The 23,511-nt window shown below is 43.8% G+C and overlaps 1 protein-coding gene across 1 annotated transcript in view; it reads right to left on the bottom strand.

Annotated features, from left to right (window-relative positions):
• The window catches only part of LOC126234649 (ionotropic receptor 25a-like), a 313,787-nt gene that overhangs the window by 15,894 nt on the left and 274,382 nt on the right, over window positions 1-23,511 (bottom strand). The window contains exons 14-15 of the mRNA XM_049943384.1: window positions 4,054-4,201; window positions 1,600-1,769 (exon numbers count right to left, since the gene is read on the bottom strand). Of these exons, the coding sequence (XP_049799341.1) occupies window positions 1,600-1,769; window positions 4,054-4,201 (318 nt within the window). The remainder of the gene's footprint in view (window positions 1-1,599; window positions 1,770-4,053; window positions 4,202-23,511) is intronic.

Here is a 23,511-nt window from a genome sequence, read left to right on the forward strand (position 1 = left end):
TGTCCGGCTGAAATCCCGCAGGAGTTTCATTGAAACTACTGAAGAGCTCGCCACCAAGCCCGCCGCAAGGCGGCTATCTCTTTGGGAATCAAATGGTGCCACACTCCACAATGGAACTACTTGAGGAGGGATCTGCAGGATTTCAACTACCTTTTACAACTTGGAGGTCATTAAACCGGCTGCGCACTGGAGTAACTGGGTGCAAATCAAACCTATTTAAATGGGGCTACAGTGATGGCAACAGGTGTGAATGCGGAGCAATACAGGACTTGGACCACCTACTGATCTGCCCAGATATGTCTATGACATGCACTAAAGATGATATTTTGAAAGTCAATGACAAAGCAATCTACGTTGCTAATTTCTGGAAAGGGAAGATATAATTGGTGCATCCGGACACGGAAGAAGAAGAAATTGAAGAGTAATTATTAAACTGGTATTGATGATACTCCAGATTATATTATACAAATAACAAAAAGGGACATACTGGCTCCTTTATTAGACATATGCAAATCATCCTTATCATGTGGTGTCTTCCCACAGCAACGGAAAGTGGCAAAAGTAATACCCCTGTATAAAAAAGGTGATCGGCAATGTATGGGTAACTATAGGCCTGTGTCACTACTGTCAAGGTTTTCAAAAATTATTGAAAAAGTGTTCTTTTCACAACTAACTACATTCTTCAACAAGAATAATATTATTTCTGGATGTCAACAGGGCTCCAGACCACAGAGGTCAACTGAAAAGTCATTTTCAACCTCATAAACTATCTTAAATACAGTGGACAATCACAGAAAAATCTCAGGTTTATTCTTGGACTTAAAAAAAGCTTTTCATGTGACTAATCATTCTGTGCTCCTCAGAAAGCTTGAACAGTATGTTGTAAGATGTCTGCCAAATTAGCGAATTAAATCATTTTTGAAATATCACTCTTAGGTAACTGAAATTAAGTATATGGAATGAAATGAACTTCAGGTACACCTTTCAGAACAATGTGGACTAAGTTATGGTATTCCACAGGACTGTTTCTGTTTTTGGTATACATGAATGATTTTCCACTACACATCAGGGATTCTGAACCAGTACTGTTTTCAGATGACACCAATCTAGTGATTGAAGGAAATAAAGAAGAAAATCTTACTGCATCTGCAAAAGATATTACAAAAGAAGTGTCTGAGTGGTTTGCCGGAAACAGGCTAAGAATGAATCTCCAAAAAACACAAGGCAGAGGAAAATTTTCAGATCTGAAGGAAAAGAGTAATGTAAATGTACCCACTTTTCTTTGGTTTAGAATCTTTGATATAACGTGGCAGTCAGACAGAGATCTTTTCAATACAGTGTTACTCAATTTATATCTATTTTTGCTGAAACAATAAGAGTATTGGTGGGTAATGGGAGTAAAACATGAAAAAAGATATTTTAGGAAAGGTCATGGTACATGAGTGTACAGTTTTTTCTAAAGATTGAGCCAAATCCAGTCATAGTATTCTTCTTTCAAATACAGAAATGTAAAGTACACAGTTGCTTATCTATGAACGTACAGAAAGCAGCAGTATACAGTGTAAATTACTGAGAGTAGCCAATATACAGTGAACTTACTGTCTGCTGATCTCTTCCTGCAAGTGGCTTCCTTGTTGTACTGCAATGGCATATGGTTGTTCAGCAAACATCTCTCCAACCTCAGTCAGGTTGCAGTTTTTGGACACCTCATACCTTATCTGAGCTGCATCATGAATGAATGCGAACTTACCTTCCTCCTGGTCAATGACCTACAACAGAAACCTTTTGTGGAACCAGGTAACAGCAATACAGTAGCAGTATGACAGTTATAGAGCTAATTAATTTGAAGAAAAAAATGACTTTTGTGATTGTGTCTAAGATAAAAAAAAGTAAGCAAATTTTGTTATAAAATGTCTGCAAGACATGAAATTTGTTGATGTAATCATAACGTTAGTATGTGGATGCCAGAAACAGAACAATCTAGTACAAGCATTTAATACTACTTCTGAATCTCTTGAAATGCTAGTATGTGAAGGTTTTCAGCAGTTGGTATATATTGTTTCAAAAATGGGTTTTCCAATATTAAATTAACAAGTCAGTTGGGTAATTCCACAACAATGTTTATTCATATGTCAATGACCTAATGAATGTGGAAAAGTCCGATCATCATAATCACGTAGCAAAGAATATTTTAATGTTTTGATTTCATTCATTCACATATCATGTTCCATGAATCCCACCATAAAGGAGGGCCTTGGGGGACATGGAGTCGCAAGTCATATGTTAACTATCAGAGGATGCCACTGCAGACAGCTATGACAAATTATGACTAGTGCTGACCTGCTGGCATTGATAGTTATATGAATTGTCATTCTTCCAGGTTACCAGGCAACTACTCTGATAAATGCCATTGTTCCACTTCTTACGTGTTTCAGCTGGTGTTCCTTTCTAATGCAAAGCGTTTATGTGACTACATGAAACACTATCAGCTGCCTGTATACTGCCACAGTCAAAACCTCTTTAGTACAAACATTACAGTTACAGGAAATTTACATCCCCAATTTTAATGTTCTGTACATTACAGAAATAACGCCCCTTAATTCACCTTAAATTTTCAATTTACTGCCTGATCTCTATGAGTAGCTGCTTTCTGAACCCTATACAGGGTCTACAAAAAAATTAGTTTTACTTCTGTTACCAGTATCATAGTTGTGAACTGTAGTAGCTTTTCCTTTGTGACAGGATATAAAGAATGGATTATGAACGTATGAATGAATATTACGAAATGAAAATGGTCTATCATCAGCTAATTGAGAAACTATGGATATTAATTAATAGAATTAGTTTCTTGCTTTTGCTTAAGGAATATTAAAGTTGTTTTTAATATGCAGATATCATTTGTCACCTCATTGTTTCTCTTTTGTCTTGATGGTGTGAATGACTCTTCCTTCCTTATACCAGTAAATCCAGGTTTCTTGTGTTGTACTGTATCTTCATTGAGCTTATTACGCATCTTTTGTATACGATGCACAAAAGATATTTGAAAACTCAACATATGATTTTGGAAAAGTTTTTCATTCTGTGCCTTGTCTTTTTCTCCTAAGAACTTTATACTGAAAGTATTTACGTTTTTGTTTTCTGGCAAAACTTGTTTTGATTGTTCCTGTTTTTGTATGTGGTATGTAGGTATCTTTTTTCACTTGTGAGAAGTATTTCAGTACTTATTTCACAATACTGATAAGGATATAGCCAAAATATAGAACACTTTATGAAAAACCTTGATGGGATTCATGATTTCTTCACATTAAGATGCAAACTTTTATGTTACTTACATTTGGTGACAAGCTAAATACTAACACAAGCACATATCCATTTATTCAGGTAATAAGTACTCTACAAGAATGCAAATAATTCAAAAAATACTGATGCTTTAGTATTAAGTGGCAGCTACTATTAAGTTATTTTCTGTTGATTAAGTTTCCTATTTACTATCATTAATTTAAGTCTGTCAGTAGGATATTAATGAGAAACAGTTCACTCTTTTATTAGTATGTAAAACTGTTGACAATGAATGCGTTACCATGTTCTCAAGAGCAATGACATTTAGAAAAATGTCATGGCTTTGAAAAAAGGTGAAATTTTTCTAGTTACATTATTTTGTTCCAGTTCATTTGTGCAAAAAACTTCTTTGTGTATAATCTGTCACTGCAGATGTCTACTCTATATACTCATGTATGTAGTTAGATCTATATCTATCCATATATTGTATGACTAAAGGCTCATTTTATTATGAAATTTATTTCTGAGACTTACTTTAATATAAACTCTCCATAATAATTGCATTCTAGAATGAATCCTTCATTCTGCTATACAATGCGCAATTTTGATAATTCTTGAGAAATAAAGCAGTGACGATTGGTTGTGACTTGTGCATGGATATCTCGGTAGGTGCATTGCCCACAACAAGCAGGGGTCTGGTTTGTGTCCCAGTTTGGCATGCAGTTTAGTCTAGCAGCAAGTTCCAACAATACCCTGTATTATTAGATGGTATACCTTTTGGAAGCCAACAGATGCATTGGGCACTGGTCCTGCCTGGTCAATAGCTTGAAGGATATGCCCATACTGCTCCTTGATGGGGTAGTCCCATACCCTGTACTTAGACTGGTCACTTGAACTGTTCAGTGTGATGTCTTTCCAAACACTGTAAAGATGAAATAAGTTCACATTTCTGGCAAGTTGTCTAAATGATACACTATCTTACAGGAAAAGTGAAGCAGCCAGAAGACATGGTTCTGAAGTCAATGCAACTTTGTACGCATACTCACCGTCGGTGGCTATGTAAATGAGTAGAGTTGCAATACTCTGTGACAGGTTGAACAGCCACCAGAGTGCATTAGTGTTGTTCATGTTCAGTGTTGTTACCAGGTATGGTAGGATATATAAGGGGCATGAGCAGCATCAGATGTTGAGTGATAACTGAAGGACACAGAGATGCCACATACTTGTGTGAGACAGCTTTATCAGAATCTGACAGATTTTGGAAGGGGCCTCACTGTGGAACTCCATTTGGCTCGCTGGTCAAATTGTACCATATCCAGATTTGTGAGGCATTTGAATGTGACAGTGGCTCAATGGTGAACTGTATGAGAACATGAGGGCAGGCATACTCATAATCAAGAACCAAGCACAACATAAACCCCTCACTCCTACACCTGCCACCAAAAACAAGTGATGGACTCCCTACAACATTTTGAGCTATCCCATACCATTGACCGGAGACTAGTGGCAGCTGGAATAGGGAATTACAGTCCCATGTGTAGAGTGCCATTAACACAATAATACAAATGGCTGTATCTGGAGTGGTGGCAAGAATGGGAAGCAAGGACTGCTGTGAAATGTGTCTTATTGTGTTCTGTGATGAGTCGTGTTTCTGGACTACCATACATGACCATCGTCAGATAGTATGGAGGTTACCTACTGAGAGATCCCATTCTTCCAATGTTTTGGAGAGGCACAGAGGTGATACTGTTGGCGTAGTAGTGTGGGGAATCATGGGGCACGACTTCAGGTCGCAGCTGGTAGTGATCGAGTGAGCTCTTAAGTGTACACTGGTATGTCCCAGATGTCTATTGTCTTCATGTATTACCTCTCATGTGATAGAATCGCAGTGCCATTTTTCAACAGGACAATGCTCATCCAAAGATAGCCCATGTGTCTGTGAACTACCTGAAAGATTTTGAGGTATTTCCATGACCAGTAAGATCCCCAGATCTGTCCCTTATAGAACATGTTTGAGACTAGCTCAGATGTCAACTCGGTCAACAGTTGTGGGTCAGCTTGCCAGAGGTGAGGATACAACAGCTCTATGACAGCCTTCCCAACCAAATCGTTGCAGTGCACCCAGCATAGAGGGGCTGCAACATTATACTGACAAGTGGGCTTGTACGGTCAATTATCTTTTGTAAATTTGACAGTTTTGTAATTACTGCAATAACATTACATACTCTCTCAAACCTCAAACCATGAAGTTTCATTTTGTTTTCCTCCCTTCCTGGGCGCTTCACTTTTCTGTCAAGCAAAATGATATTATACGTAATTAAGAACTAGTACTTTTGTCATTTCACTGATGGGGAACAACAGTGAGCACATTTTTTCTACAATCAATAATGTTTGTTGCAATAAAATTCTACCATAAAATACAGGGTGTACATAAAGCACACAAGAACCAAACATTGTTCAGATATCATACATATGTCATTTTGAAGAGAAACCCTGAATTTTTTTTTTTCATGTATACCATCACAGCGTAGTTTGGTAATTTGCCGATAGTCAGCACTAGTCGCAAACATGGAGCTGTCACATTGACAGATTGGCCGTGCTACAGAAGGGGATAGCTGCTTCATGGAATGACTTCCCCAATCACCAGATCTCACTCCGTTTGACTTTTTTCTTTGGGGACACTTTAAAGATCTGGTGTATTTACTGCCTCTACTACATGATGTAGCAGAGTTTCAAGAGAGAATACGGGGAAGTGACTACCACAGTCGACGATGCCATGCTGGGATGGGTATGGCAAGAATTCAATTATGGTATTGATGTCTGCTGGGTCACTCATGGTTCACATATCGAATGATTGTAAAAAAACTTTTCAGAGTTTCTCTTCAAAATGCAATGTGTATGACATCTGTACTATGTTTAGTTATTGTGCTATAAATAATTGAAAGCATTCCGGGACTTTATGTACACCCTGTATATCAATGGCTAAACTGTGTTTGTCTTATCAGTCATTTTCAATAACCATTGAATAATACTTTTGTGTCCAGTGACTAAGCAGAGAAATGTCAAATTATGGTTCCAAATGCTTGGGGTTCGATCCCTCATTAATAAAAGAATTTTTCTTCACCTTTAAACTCTGAAAATTCATCGTTTATGTGGATCTGATTCCATATCAAACTGAAAGTTTCTCTATAACTGACTGATTAGGTTAGCTCACACAGGTTGGAGGAAGGTGGAGGCATACCATCTGCAGAACAAACATGTCTCATAAAGCACTGTGATATTCACCCTTTTGAGTGAAGACAAGTTTATATCTTTTTACTAATTAGTCAGAGTCAGTCAGACAAAAACAAGACATCAAGGAACATTGAAACAAAAATGGAAAAAAATGAATATCTTGTTTTGTGATGTTATGCTGACACTCTAGCTCTGGTGACTGTATGATATAGGCACTGAAAGCAACTTATCAAGTGAACTTATCACAGATTTCAAATGTGAAGTAACAGTAGCGAAGGCAAGTATTACAGGTATGTTGAACCTGGTTAATCAGATCATGCAGTTGTAATAGTGAATGAAAAACTTACTACCTGTACTGGAAACTCGTGATTGTGACGCGAATTGTTCTAATTAACTTTTCTGAAAAATATCTTGAATAATTAGATAGAGAAACGACTCATGAGGGCAATGTGTAGGGTCACCATCTGTTTAAAGTCAAAAGTCAGGACACTTCAATCAAAAAGTTGCAGTTGACTAAAAATGTGCAGTTCTTAATAATGTTTATCTGTTTTTATCCTCACATCAAAACTAAACTACAAATACTATACTTGAAACTTAAAATATTTAAAAGTTAACAGTATTTACCCTATACATAGGTGAAAATCAATGTGACAGATGTACTTGTCATATGGTGTGCATTTCGTATTTCCAATTAATTTACTGAGCATTTTAAATATGAATTGGGCTTTGGAAACCCTAAGATCACTGAACAGTAATATTAATAATGTTTTGCACTTATAGGACAGCAAAAGTATGAAAGATCAATAGTTATTCACTCAGTCACTTCATAAATACAACTGCTTCTTCAACACTTGCTACAGTATTATGAAAATGGGATGGTGAAACAACTAACTTTTAAAGCCGTTGTCTTGTTGCTCTTACATGTATTTTCACATATTGGCTTTGGCTACCAATAATGAGATGAAATATTTAAGAACATGAAATTAAAATTTACGCAGTCATATCTCAGACACAGATCTCAGATTGTAGAGCACGCCACTGTTAATTCAGATAAAAAAGGTTTGTTTCTTTTAGGAGTACTCCAGGGCAGCATCACTTTTTCTCATATATCTGAACGATTTACTGTTACAGTATGATACAGCCAAAATGCAGATGATTCAAGTCTAGTTAGAGTGATTTTTAAAACTCATTAAATTCTGTTACTGATAAAATCGTAAAAACTACTGAGACTTGGTTCAGTGAAAATAAATTTACACTGAATGCAAAGAAAACAAGATGAGACTCAAATGTCTCAAGGAAAATTTAATTATATCAAATTACACACAGCTTGATAAAATGATTCAGGGTGAAGACAATGTAGAACTGGCGGACAGACTAAAAGGAAGAATACAGTTTGCACTGAGAGCTACCGTAAATATTTGCACATTAGAAGGCATCAGAATGGCATACTTTGGAATGTCGAAACCTAATTTAAAATGAGTTTGTCTTACAAAAATGGGCCATTCGAATAATTACCCACAGTCCTACACATACTCACCACAGGCCTATTTTCAGAAAATTAGAAATACTTAATCTGCCATCACTCTATGTTTTTAAATGTGTACTCTCTTAACCAAAACAAATCTAAGCAATCTGCACAAAAATGCTGACTGTCACATTTAGAACACAAGAACAGGGATGATCTCCTTGTAGAACAAATAAAAGGAGCACAAACTCAGAAGCATGTAAGCTATATGGGTATTAAGCTCTACAGTTCATTGCCTCAATACATTAAAGAGTTGAAGGATGATATAAATTTTGGAGTAGAATTTAGAAAATTTTTAATTGCTAGATGTTGCTGCTCAGCGAATGAATATCTTGAAAATCAAGAAAATGATTTTATAAACTAAGCTCCAATATATGAATGCAGTTGTATGACAAATTCTGTGACAAGTTTCTATCTTTGTATGATTCAGTTTATACTATACTACTTCACTATCTATATTACTTTTTATTCTACATGCAGTTATTACTGGAGAACAAATTATTATTCGCGATTCAAACACAAAGAAATTGTTAATTCACTGGTGTATGTTGTAGGCAATTTCCTTTTGCATATTCCATATTTTTTAATTTCTATGTGTAACAAGTCCAATACCGTTTGTATGATGACACGGATGCCAAAGAAATAAAGAAACAAATAAGTATAAAAAAGTAAGACTGTAAAAGTACCTAAACCAAAAAAGTAGGGATTTAGGAGAGTCCCGGCATAATCATGTAGGGACACTGGGCAATTATGGAAAATTATTAGTTTCCCATGCGCTCTGCAACTGTTTGTTCAATTTTGTCCACTAAATGAAGTTCTACAGAGCAATGGGAGCGGCCTTTCCATTAATTGTACAAAAGTAGGGACGATCCCTACAAAACAGGGACTGTTGGCAATCCTACAATATCTAAGGTCTCTCTTTGTGGGATGCAGACCTGAACTTGTCGATCCAGTTAACATAAGAGGATGTAACCAGTTACTGTTACAGCATGAGTGAATGAAACGGAATGAATATTTTCGACAAGTGGTGTTCCACCAGTGTTTTAAAGAATGTTTTCATATTTAGGCCAGTCCTTGCGATTCTGTCCTCACACCATTCCTTCAGCTATAGTTTTCAGCAATGACTAAAAGAGTAAGATGTGCCCAATGATTCTACTTCTTCGATTCAGAATGTCCTTTATTAGCATTGTTTTGTTGACTTGTTGCAGGACATCTTCATTACTTACTGGATCACTCAATCTGCTCTTCAGCACTCTCCAATATCATCACATGTCACAGGATTTTTATTGTTTGATTTCTGTCTTCATTGATGTCAGTGCTTTGACCCTTACAGTGCTATACTCCTAACAAAGCTTTGCATGAAATTTTTCTGATCCCAATGGTTATATTTTTTGAAGTTATCAGCTGTTTCTCTTTGTTGAAAGATGAACTGGTTGTTACTATCTCATTGTTTACTGGCATACATTAGTGTCATGTGAGACCTCAAGTAGAGTGCGCGCAGAGTAACATGGCCGGCAGATGCACAATCGGCAGGGCACGTGTGAGGAGAGCGGTAATGGTGGTGGGTACAGGCAGGCGCTGTAGGGGAAATTCCGAGTGCTGGAGGAGAGCTGCAGTTCTAAAATGAAGCTGAAGCTCACATTTTTTGTTGTTGTAAATATTAAGTGGAGCCCTTCCATGCCCACACTTGCATGGTGACCACTAAACAGTTCTGTCACCTTTGCTTTGGTTAGTATCCCAAAGAAATTCCGCTCAAAATACAGAAAAAGCAGCGATTTAATTTCGCCTTGCTTGTTAACCGTTTATAACTTTCAGAGAAGCGTTATGAACGGCGAATTTTAAGTAAAACCCACACATTTTACTTGTTGTCATGTTAAAATTTCCTTCTTCTGTCACAACACAGCTGAGTTTATACAGTCTCACCTCAGCAACATGTTGTGTAGACGTAATTGCGAGAGAATACTGAAACAGTGATCTGTTAAGTTTACTAAATGAGGAACTGAGGAAAAGTAAGCTCAATAACTGATGAAAAAGCACGCCCTCGGTACAAAAATAAACGTGTTATGTCTTCAATAATGTTGTTCTAAAATCCGTAGCATCTCCCTCGTTTCACCAGCTATCTATGACGCTAAAAATCACATTCTTTCATCGAAAAGGTCTATAGTTAGTGGAATAACACGATAGATAACGAAGTTTTGCATACTAACCATAAGGCAAAATGCTCTCCTGTTTACGTGCAATCATTTGTCAAAATCTCATTTTAAGATCTCAGACCGTTTATGAAATATGGGAAATGTGGATATTTCACTCTGGCTTTATCGCAGGCGTAAACGACTGTAAATGAGTGTGGTACATCAGATCAGTTTTTTCGAGATTGGTGACACAGGCCTGCACCCGAGTCTAAAGCACCCAGTACGTTAGCTAAATTTCATATGCAGCAACATATTATGTTATATGCACCAAAAGCAAAATCATAGCGATCACTATTTACCAGTGCAACCTTTTTCGAATTTGATGCAGTCTCTTACTTACATGCAAATATCACAATAACTATGACCATTAATGAAATGATAGGTACATCATAATGAAGTTGACATACAAAACTATGAGCAATGGAAAAATGAATTTTTTTGTAGAACTGTTTCTCTAGACCTGTGTGCCAAAGATTCAGGGCATGCGCCTAGATTGTCGTCACCGACCTGCCCAGAGCAGACAAAGACTGTTGGCCGCCCTTCCTAACAAATGAAGGAATTCGCCCAGCGCTTTGGACGAAAGTTTGTCACTACGTGTCGGCCACCGTATCCTGTACAGAGTCTTACCTGGTGTTCAGTGACCGCGTAGGCCGTAGAGCAATGCTTTCGTACTGTCCTCATCGGAAAGCAAAATAGCTAACAACTTAACGAACAGAAAAATCGGTTTGTTGAAACTGAGTGAAGTTCGGGTTAACACCTAACATCCTTCAAATTTCATTGACCTATACAGGTGTCTAGGGTTGAGTCAATATTAGTTGATCCATGACATTTGGAGAGGCTGGGCAGAGGAGCTTCGTGACCCTACCTCAACCAATAACGTAACGTGACTCTGTAAACGTCTCTATGACAATGCGTGAATGTTTTCACAGCTCTTTAGATGGCTATTGTTTTCGGCTGCAGCCGTTGTGCTTCACGGAAGAAAGCTGGCAGCAGCACTGTGAGCTGTGAGGAAAATTCTTAAACCGCCTCGAGGATAGGCAGCGGCGGCTGCCGTTTAAGAGCACAAGAGCACGTGAACACCTTACTTTGGGGAACCTTGTGGAGTTGTTTATTTTTCTTTGAATGATGTTAAATGTAGCATAGTACGGGAATCTGAAACATACGGCACTTAAACATCCCATGCTGTGCTACATCACCACTCCTCTATACTCTGTGAAACTTGGCATCCCAGTCGCTAGCACATCTTCAGTTTGCATGATGTAATTGCCTTATGAGTGTGCCCACGCGAAAGACAGGTTGTGGCGTCTAAGTCACAGCACATGACCCTGCAGGTCTTACGAGTGCCAGCAACCATCTATGGTGGGGGACGAGTAAAACAAGTTCTGCATCAACCCGGTTCCCAGAACTCCTGAAGATAGACGTTGACTGTAGATAGTGTATCACAGACACCGTCCCTTTGACTGTTCAGAGATGTCACTAAACCCTCCCAGAGATGTAAACAACCATGCATGAGGAGCGCCTATGAGACCTAGGGGGTGCGACAGCCGATCAGTTCCAGTCATTCCACCAGGAAGGAAGTATACAGCTCGTGTTGTATGTAGTTCAACCATGCCTTGACAGTCAATACCGCGGTTCGATCGCGTCCGCTTTGTTACTTTATGCCAGGAAGGGCTCTCAGCAAGGGAAGTGTCGAGGCGTCATGGAGTGAACCAAAGCGATGCTGTTCGGACATGGAGGAGATACAGAGAGACAGGAACTGTTGATGACATGCCACGCTCAGGCCGCTCAGGGCTACTACTGCAGTGGATGACCGCTGCCTACGGATTATGGCTCGGAGGAACCCTGACAGCAACGCCACCATGTTGAATAATGCTTTTCGTGCAGCCACAGGACGTCGTGTTACAACTCAAACTGTGCGCAATAGGCTGCATGATGCGCAATCTCACTCCCGACGTCCATGGCGAGGTCCATCTTTGCAGCCACGACACCATGCAGCTGGGTACAGATGGGCCCAACAAAGTGCCGCATGGACCTCTCAGGATTGGCATCACGTTCTCTTCACCGATGAGTGTTGCATATGCCTCCAACCAGACAATCGTCGGATACGTGTTTGGAGGCAACCCGGCCAGGCTGTACGCTTTACACACGCTGTCCAGCGAGTGCAGCAAGGTGGAGGTTCCCTGCTGTTTTGGGGTGGCATTATTTGGGGCCGGGATACGCCGCTGGTGGTCATGGAAGACGCAGTAGTGGCTGCACAATACGCGAATGCCATACTCCGACCGATAGTGCAACCATATCGACAGCATATTGGCGAGGCATTCGTCTTCATGGACGACAATTTGAGCCCCCATCGTGCACATCTTGTGAATGACTTTCTTCAGGATAGCGACATCGCTCGCGTAGAGCGGCCAGCATGTTCTCCAGACATGAACCCTATCGAACATGCCCGGGATAGATTGAAAAGGGCTGTTTATGGACGACGTGACCCACCAACCACTCTGAGGGATCTACGCCGAATCGCCGTTGAGGAGTGGGAAAATCTGGACCAACTTGTGGATAGTATGCCACGACGAATACAGGCATGCACCAATGCAAGAGGATGTGGTACTGGGTATTGGAAGTATTGGTGTGTACAGTAATCTAGACCACCACCTCTGAAGGTCTCGATGTATGGTGGTACAACATGCAATGTGTGGTTTTCACGAGCAATAAGAAGGGCAGAGATGATGTTTATGTTGACCTCTATTTCAGTTTTCTGTACAGGTTCCGGAACTCTCGCAACCGAGGTGATGCAAAACTTTTTTTGATGTGTGTATTTCAGATGAGTTTTAATAATTTTTGAGTGCATGTTTAAATGCATGCACGTTCTCGATAGCACACGACAAATTTAAGACCTTTAGTGGGCATCATTTCAATTAAATATTAATTTCCTGTGGGTTGTGCACAAAGCTAAGCATTCGCGAAGTGTGGTGACAAGCTGACAAGACATCACAAGTTCGTTGCAGGGCCCAAATGTCTCGTTGTCCCTGCTTATGTTTCAAATACAAACTAGCCCTACCCAGTCACCTACAAGTTTACATCAATAGATGGTAGCACACTACAGCAGACTTTTATCCCCATTCGCTTGGCATAAATCTCACTAGATGATAGCACACTCGTCAGATATGCCATTTCACTCACTATACCACAAAATTAGATCATGTGTCAGTGTATGTTATAATTGTGCTAATCGAAAAACCTATTTTGTGGGATTCTGAGTGAGTTACAGCATGTTAAGTTTTGGATTTTATCATACAGTTATCCATTTGTATTTCTAACAGTAGAGTGCACCAGTTTAGAGGGTTTCTTTCACATTTAGTCAAGCGAACATGTTGACAGATATTACTACTTGAATTTAATGATTTCTACAAATGGCAATTTGTGTTTCAAGTTGGCTGTTTACTCCGCAGGAATGAGCTTTCGTGTGCAGTGTCAACATGAACTCTGTTGAATCTCTTGTAAGTGCTGACAGAAAAGTACACTGATCAGATAGAACATTATGACCGTCGTCCTTGCTGTCATTGTGTAGAATAGTGAAGGCGCGCGATCTATCTGAGTTTGACCGAGGGCAAATTATGATGGCCCAGAGGCTCCGCACGAGCATTTCGGAAACTGAACGACTTGTTGGGTACTTGAGGAGTGCTGTGGTGAGTGTCTTCAACACTTGAGGAAACCAGGGTGAAACCATGGCCAGACGTCGTGGGGTTGGGTGGCCATTCCTCATCACAGATGGCGGAACTAACTTCAGACTTCAATGCTGCGCAGAGTACAAGTGTATCTGAACACACAGTGCACCAGACACTCCTAATGATGGGCTTCCACAATTGACAACCCATGTATGTGCCAATGTTAACACCACAACATCGGCAACTACAACTGAAATGGGTACATGACCATTGGCACTGGACGCTGGCGCAGTGGCAGAGTGTTGTATGGTCTGATGAATACTGATACGTCCACATCATGCCCATGGGATGGTGCGAATCCGTCATTTTCCAAGGGAACAGCTCCTTGGCACTTGCACTGCGGGACAGAGAGAAGCTGGCGGCGGCTCTGTTATGCTCTGTGGAACATTCACATGGGCATCTGTATCTCCAGTGGAACTCATACAAGGTACCATGACGGCCAAGGAGTAGCGTTCACTGGTTGCAGACTACGTACATCCCTTCATGACGATCATGTTTCCCGACGGCAGTGGCATTTTTCAGCAGGATAATGCGACATGTCACAAGGCCAGGAATGTGATGGAGTGGTTCGAGGAACACAGTGGCGAGTTCCAAGTGATGTGCTGGGCCCCCAAATCGCCAGATCGGGAAACATGATCGTCATGAAGCGATGTACGTAGTCTGCAACCAGTGAACGATACTCCTTGGCCACCATGGTATTGTACGAGTTACACTGGACATATGGATACCCAAGTGAATGTTCCACAGAGCATGGATCACTGCCGATCGAACATATCTGGTATGTGATTGAACTTGGCGTCAGACTTCTTGGCTCTCCTGTCCGGAATTTGCGGACTTGTGTGGCAAGGCCTCATTACCTCCATGCCACGACGCATAACTGCTATTATCCGTGCCACAGTTGGACATACCAGCTGTTAGGTAGTTGGTTATAATGTTCTGGCGGATCTGTTAAGTGCTGAAGGTACAATGTTCTTAAAGTACTATCATCGGGAAGAGACTTTCAAGAACATGCCATCACCCAGCACAACGGAAATCCGTGCTCACTACTCTCGTCTGCAGAGCTCATGACATATGCGACAAGGACGGTTTATCTACTGAGATTCAGCACCTGAAGAAAACCTTGCAGAAGAATGGATACACCGAAAAACAGATTAGACGCGCTCTCAAGATGAGCAAGAAGAAGGAGGAGAAGGACCTTCAGGAAGAAGAGGACAATAAAGGTTTGGCGTTCCTCCCGTACGCAGGGCCGCCCACGGTCAAGATTGCCAGGATACTGGAGAAGAACGACATAAAAACCATCTTCCATCCTCCAGCAAAAATCAGAAATATGCTGGGCTCAATGAAGGACAACCTGGGTCTAAGAACACCGAGTGTCTACAGTATTTCCTGTGAATTTGGGAAACAATATATGGGACAGACACAGCGCTGCATAACACATCGCATCTCTGAACATGCGAGAAGCGTCTACCACGGACAAAAAGAAAAATCCGCGGTAGCGGAGCACAGCCTCAGTGAAAAACACACGTTTCAACTTGAAGAAACCAAGAGACTGTGTAGAGCGAAAGGTTTCTGGGACTCTATTATTAAAGAGGCAGTGGAGATACGGATCAGTGATAACCTGGTCAATCTGGATAGTGGATTCCAATTCAGCAGCGCGTGGAACACAACATTATCGAGAACGAGAGGAGAGCGCACCGATGGAGGCAGGTCGGTGGCGGCGGATGGAATAAACAGGTTGCACCGAGACGAGACGCCAGGAACCGGCGCCCGCGGCTCCCCCCCCCCCCCCCCCCCCCAACACTATCACGCACCACCGCACCGATTCCACTCGCGTCTGATTGGTCCGACCGGCGCCGAGGATGCAGAGAAGCTCGTAGTCCAGCGGATATAAAGTTCCGGACGGGACGTTAACCCAACAGAAGCAGAACACACAGATCCTCGTCGCCCTCCAGGCAACAGTCCAGCAGTCGCTCCCCTCTGCGACTTCCTCAGTAGTATCAAAACCCCATCATGAATAGACGACCGAATATTCAAGGCCTGACAATGTGCGTCTTTAACGCAGACGGCATTGTTAATCAAGAGGTCGAGTTCCGAGAACTCATGAAGGAGTTCTCCATCGACATATGCATGATGGGGGAAACCCACCTAAATCCGGGAATAAAAGCGACAGTTCCCAACTACGTTAGCTACCGTAAAGACAGGCCAACCCAATGCGGAGGAGTGGCCATATATGTAAAAAGAGGGATCCCCCACCACCAGGTATTCTTACCAGCTACCAACAAAATCGAAGCAGTGGCGGTGGAAGTAACCACTGCCACTGGACCCCTAACAATTGTTGCAGTCTACCGACCCCCACAAGACCAGATAGATGAAGGATACATAGCTGCTCTAGGGCAAATTGAAGGCAAACTCATAATAGGGGGAGACTTCAATGCCAAACATCCTGATTGGAATTCTAGAGTAACCTCCAGAGCAGGTGCCAAACTGCAACAACTAGCGCACACCCACCACTTCGAAACATGGGGTCCAGTCGAGCCCACACATTTTCCGAAAAACGGAAGCAGGCCCGACGTGTTAGACATAGCTCTCACCAGGAGGATTACGGGGTTTGTGACCGCGAGGACAATCAACAGAATTTCCTCCGACCACAACCCAGTGATTCTAGAGGTCGACGTGGGAGAATGGGCAGCACTCCCACGGTACCAGACGTCTTACAAACGCACAAACTGGGAGCGATACCGAGAAACTGTCGCCTCTGATATCGCTCGCGCTCCGCCACCTACTGCCGAAACAGTAGAGCAAGCGCTACAAGACCTAACAGGTACCATCCTGCAGGCAGCAGAAGAGGCCACCCCTCCACAAAGGGATGGCCCGCCGCCGCAAATACAGCTCCCGGAACACTTGCTAGCTCAAATTCGACATAAGAACAGAGTGACAAAAGAGTGGAAGATCACCAGAAATCAGGCCACCAGGAGGCTGCTCAATCGTCTACAGAGAGAACTGAAGGTAGCGCTCAATGAGCGCAGAAACCAGCAATGGCGAAACCGCCTCACAGCTCTCAAAGTAGACGATCATACACTATGGCAAGCGACCAAACAGTTTACAAAACGACGCGCTAGGATGCCGCCACTGCATGGCGAACGGGGACTGGTCTACAGCCATGCTGGAAAGGCCAACGCCCTCGCCGACTCCTTCGAGAAGCAGTTCCAAGCGGCAGAACCCCAGGATGAAGAGCATGAAGAGGTAGTCAGTCGTCAACTGACTGTCTTCCTCAATGCTGAGGAGGACCCAGAGGACGAACCCATACTTTTTCCCCCCGAGGACGTGGCAAGAGTAATCAGGTCCCTCCCTACAAAAAAGGCACCAGGGCACGACAGTGTCACTAAACAGTTAGTCAAAAATCTCCCACCCACAGCAATCACACACCTCGCGAACGTCCTCAACGAGATTACTCGATCCCGTGTTTTCCCAGCTTGCTGGAAACATGCGGAAGTGGTCGCGATACACAAACCAGGGAAAGACCCTCTATTCCCGCAGCACTACAGGACGATTAGCCTCTTGCCAACTCCCAGCAAGATCTATGAGCGCCTCCTGCTAAGACCCATACAAGAACATATTACCAGAGAGCAAATTCTGCCGGATTTCCAATTTGGGTTCCGGCAGAACCACTCTGCCCCACAACAGGTCATGAGAATGGGTGAAGCAGCCACAGAGGGCTTCAACCACAGAGGCTACTGCGGGATAGTGCTAGTAGACGTAGCCAAAGCCTTTGATTCAGTATGGCATAGAGGGCTACTCTACAAGTTGTACACACAAGGGTTTCCCGGGAGCATAGTTCAGCTCATCAAGAGCTATCTCACAAATAGGACTTTCTCCGTCAAAGTAGAAACTGCCACCACCACCAGAAGGCGTATTCGTGCCGGGGTGCCACAGGGATCGGTCCTGGGGCCCGTATTGTACAGTTTGTACACTGCGGACACACCAACGGCCCCCCTGGTGCACACTGCACAGTACGCTGACGATACAGCCTTCTACAAGAGGAACGCGAACAAGGACCTGGTCATCCGTAGGCTACAAAAGGTTTTAGATGACACAGAAACTTGGGCTCGTCGCTGGCGCATCACCATCAACTCTGAGAAGACGCAGGCAATGCTGATTACCCGCAGGCTCGGAAGGCGCGAACCTCCTCAACGTCCCCCCCTCCACCTTCACCTAAACGGAATCCAACTCCCCTGGCGCAGAACCGCCAAGTATCTTGGCGTAACCTTGGACTCTCGTCTTACGTGGAAACCCCACATAGACGAGGTCCACAGGAAGGTCTGCGCCAAAATGTCCATCTTATACCCTATCCTCAACACAACCAGCTCCCTTCCCTGCCCAGTAGCAGTAAATGTCTACCAGGCCCTGATCCGGCCAGTAATGGAGTATGCGTGCCCTGTCTGGGGATACGCGGCAAATCAGCACCTGGACAAACTCCAGAGGCTGCAGAACCGCGCCCTCAGAAGGGCACTGCGTCTACCTTACGGATTCCCCACAGACGACTTGCACGCCGCAGCCGAAATCCCACTCCTGAGAGAGCGTTTCCAGGATCTGGCAAGGGCCTTCTATGAGGGTTCTTCCAGATCCGGAAACGCGCTCATCCACTCCCTAGGTCGGTATGACATGTCCCGCGATAAGCATAAGCGCCCTATGACGATCTTCGACGATTAAGTCGAAGAAAAAATCCCAATACCCAATCCCTAATCCAGCTCCTTCCCATATAACACCAATCTTTTCGCCTACCTCAGGCAAGTACCAGACTCACTCACAACAAACATCACAAGTCACAGACACCAAAAAAACTATAGAAAAATCACACACACACGTTCACAGGGGAGTAAAAGCCGAAAGGCTACAAACTCCCCCTCACACTTCCCCAAAGAGGGGAAAGTAATAGATGTGAGCAGCAGCAGCAGCAGCAGCGTTAACCCAAAAAATGGAGGTAGGCCCGACGTGTTAGACATAGCTCTCACCAGGAGGATTACGGGGTTTGTGACCGCGAGGACAATCAACAGAATTTCCTTCGACCACAACCCAGTGATTCTAGAGGTCGACGTGGGAGAATGGGCAGCACTCCCACGGTACCAGACGTCTTACAAACGCACAAACTGGGAGCGATACCGAGAAACTGTCGCCTCTGATATCGCTCGCGCTCCGCCACCTACTGCCGAAACAGTAGAGCAAGCGCTACAAGACCTAACAGGTACCATCCTGCAGGCAGCAGAAGAGGGCACCCCTCCACAAAGGGATGGCCCGCCGCCGCAAATACAGCTTCCGGAACACTTGCTAGCTCAAATTCGACATAAGAACAGAGTGGCAAAAGAGTGGAAGATAACCAGAAACCAGGCCACATGGAGGCTGCTCAATCGTCTACAGAGAGAGTTGAAGGTAGCGCTCAATGAGCACAGACACCAGCAATGCCAAAACCGCCTCACAGCCCTCAAAGTAGACGATCACACACTTTGGCAAGCAACCAAACAATTCACAAAAAGACGCGCTAGGATGCCGCCACTGCACGGCGAGCGGGGTCTGGCCTACAGCCATGCTGAAAAGGCCAACGCCCTCGCCGACACTTTCGAGAAGCAGTTCCAAGCGGCGGTTGCCCCCCTTCTAACAGCCGTGTACCGCAAGTCTCTAGAGGAACGGAGGGTTCCAAATGATTGGAAAAGAGCACAGGTAGTCCCAGTCTTCAAGAAGGGTCGTCGAGCAGATGCGCAAAACTATAGACCTATATCTCTGACGTCGATCTGTTGTAGAATTTTAGAACATGTTTTTTGCTCGAGTATCATGTCGTTTTTGGAAACCCAGAATCTACTATGTAGGAATCAACATGGATTCCGGAAACAGCGATCGTGTGAGACCCAACTCGCTTTATTTGTTCATGAGACCCAGAAAATATTAGATACAGGCTCCCAGGTAGATGCTATTTTTCTTGACTTCCGGAAGGCGTTCGATACAGTTCCGCACTGTCGCCTGATAAACAAAGTAAGAGCCTACGGAATATCAGACCAGCTGTGTGGCTGGATTGAAGAGTTTTTAGCAAACAGAACACAGCATGTTGTTATCAATGGAGAGACGTCTACAGACGTTAAAGTAACCTCTGCCGTGCCACAGGGGAGTGTTATGGGACCATTGCTTTTCACAATATATATAAATGACCTAGTAGATAGTGTCGGAAGTTCCATGCGGCTTTTCGCGGATGATGCTGTAGTATACAGAGAAGTTGCAGCATTAGAAAATTGTAGCGAAATGCAGGAAGATCTGCAGCGGATAGGCACTTGGTGCAGGGAGTGGCAACTGTCCCTTAACATAGACAAATGTAATGTATTGCGAATACATAGAAAGAAGGATCCTTTATTGTATGATTATATGATAGCGGAACAAACACTGGTAGCAGTTACTTCTGTAAAATATCTGGGAGTATGCGTGCGGAACGATTTGAAGTGGAATGATCATATAAAATTAATTGTTAGTAAGGCGGGTACCAGGTTGAGATTCATTGGGAGAGTGCTTAGAAAATGTAGTCCACCAACAAAGGAGGTGGCTTACAAAACACTCGTTCGACCTATACTTGAGTATTGCTCATCAGTGTGGGATCCGTACCAGATCGGGTTGACGGAGGAGATAGAGAAGATCCAAAGAAGAGCGGCGCGTTTCGTCACAGGGTTATTTGGTAACCGTGATAGCGTTACGGAGATGTTTAATAAACTCAAGTGGCAGACTCTGCAAGAGAGGCGCTCTGCATCGCGGTGTAGCTTGCTCGCCAGGTTTCGAGAGGGTGCGTTTCTGGATGAGGTATCGAATATATTGCTTCCCCCTACTTATACCTCCCGAGGAGATCACGAATGTAAAATTAGAGAGATTAGAGCGCGCACGGAGGCTTTCAGACAGTCGTTCTTCCCGCGAACCATACGCGACTGGAACAGGAAAGGGAGGTATTGACAGTGGCACGTAAAGTGCCCTCCGCCACACACCGTTGGGTGGCTTGCGGAGTATAAATGTAGATGTAGATGTAAATGTAGAACCCCAGGATGATGAGCATGGAAGAGTGGTCCGTCGTCAACTGGCTGTCTTCCTCAATGCTGAGGAGGACCCAGAGGACGAACCCACAGTTTTTGCCCCTGAAGACGTGGTAAAAGTAATTAGGTCTCTCCCCTCCAAAAAGGCGCCAGGACATGACAGTGTCACCAACCAGTTGGTCAAAAACCTCCCACCCACGGCGATCGAAAACCTCGCGAACGTCTTCAACGAGATTACTCGTACCCGCGAGTTCCCAGCTTGCTGGAAACACGCGGAAGTGGTCGCGATACACAAACCAGGGAAAGACCCTCTATTCCCGCAGCACTACAGGACGATTAGCCTCTTGCCAACTCTCAGCAAGATCTATGAGCGCCTCCTGCTAAGACCCATACAGGAACATATTAACAGAGAGCAACTTCTGCCGGATTTCCAATTCGGATTCCGGCAGAACCACTCTGCCCCACAACAAATCATGAGAGTGGTTGAAGCAGTCACAGAGGGCTTCAACCACAGAGGCTACTGCGGGATAGTGTTACTAGACGTAGCCAAAGCCTTTGACTCAGTATGGCATAGAGGGCTACTCTACAAGTTGTACACACAAGGGTTCCCTGGGAGCATAGCTAAGCAGATCAAAAGCTATCTCTCGAACAGAACTTTCTCTGTCAAAGTAGAAACAGCCACCTCCACCAAGAGGCGTATTCGTGCTGGGGTGCCACAGGGATCGGTCCTGGGGCCAGTTTTGTACAGTCTGTACACTGCGGACACACCAACGGCCCCCCCCTGGTGCACACCGCTCAGTACACTGACGATACAGCCTTCTACACAAGAAACGCGAACAAGGACCTGGTCATCCGTAGGCTTCAAAGGGTTTTAGATGACACAGAAACTTGGGCCCGTCGCTGGCGAATCACCATCAACTCCGAAAAGACGCAGGCTATGCTGATTACCCGTAGGCTCGGAAGGCGCGAACCTCCTCAACGCCCGCCCCCCCCCCCCCCCTCCACCTTCACCTAAACGGAACCCAACTCCACTGGCGCAGAACCGCCAAGTATCTTGGCGTAACCTTGGACTCTCGTCTTACGTGGAAACCCCACATAGACGAGGTCCATAGGAAGGTCTGCGCCAGAATGTCCATCCTGTACCCAGTCCTCAACTCATCCAGTAGGAGTGAACGTATACCAGGCCCTAATCTGGCCAGTCATGGAATACACGTGTCCTGTCTGGGGATACGCGGCGAAGCAGCATCTGGACAAACTCCAGAGGCTGCAGAACCGCGCCCTCAGGAGGGCACTGCGTTTACCTCTTGGATTCCCCATTGACGATTTGCATGCCGCTGCTGAAATCCCACTCCTGAGAGAGCGTTTTCAAGACCTGACAAGGGCCTTCTGTGAAGGTTCTTCCAGGTCGGGAAACGCCCTCATCCACTCCCTAGGTCGGTATGACATGTCCCGCGATAAACACAATCGCCCCATGACGATCTTCCACTAAGTCGAAGAGAAAATCCCAATATCCATTCCCAAATCCTGCTCCTACCCAAATTACTACAATTATCTCGCCAAATCTCAGGCAAGTACCAGACACACACAGAACAATCATCACATTTCACAGACACCAAAAGGTACAGAAATAATCACACACACAAATACACAGGGGAGTAAAAGCCGAAAGGCTACAAACTCCCCCTCACACTTGCCCAAAGAGGGGAAAGTAATAGATGAGAGCAGCGTAACCCGACACTTCGCCTGAAGATGGCAAGTAAGAAACTTGCTGAAACGTTGCTGGAGAACAACACATTGACTCGGCTGTCAATCCGAGAAGATTTTATCATCGAGATTCGCCGAGAAAGCCTGCATTCTCATATAATTTATTACCTGATGTTTTTTGCACTGCACCGCTACGTGGACTACCCCTGAGGTATAGACTACCCGTTTTGCGTCCCCACTTCAACACCTGATGTGCTGTCCTGGGGAAAGTAAGCATTAATGGCTTGCTGTTGCTACATGTTCTTGGAGGTACTAACCAACCTAAAAATATACTACTCGTAATAGATATAATTATTGCTCTGTAAATGAAGTAAATGCCGTTGTAATGTGTTCAGTACACTGTCCACAGTCACCAAGAAATATATCTACACTTGCGCCCGTTACACCCCGTATATGCAGTGTGGATCACAAGTAGCCGCGAGAAACTGACATGTTGAACTACCGTCCTGGTTAGTAAAAATCTGATACTGCTCATTTTGGATTTCACCATCTTGGGATGCAGACAAGGAAGGAAAATTAAACAAGCAGAAGAGCAGTACAGGTTTCGCAAGCTACACTCTTCACTGAGTGTGGCGCACCGAACCTCAGACTGCTTCTGCCAGTGGAGTGGTCACGAGACAGGCACCCTATAAACAATCTGCGTGGCGACTATTACTAGAAATGACGTCCATATCTCAATCACTATCAATTTTTTTCGTACCGAAAGACATTAATGTATGGTTATTTTACGTGAT

The sequence above is a fragment of the Schistocerca nitens genome, chromosome 1 (genome assembly GCF_023898315.1).
Source record: "Schistocerca nitens isolate TAMUIC-IGC-003100 chromosome 1, iqSchNite1.1, whole genome shotgun sequence".
Classification (NCBI taxonomy): domain Eukaryota; kingdom Metazoa; phylum Arthropoda; class Insecta; order Orthoptera; family Acrididae; genus Schistocerca; species Schistocerca nitens.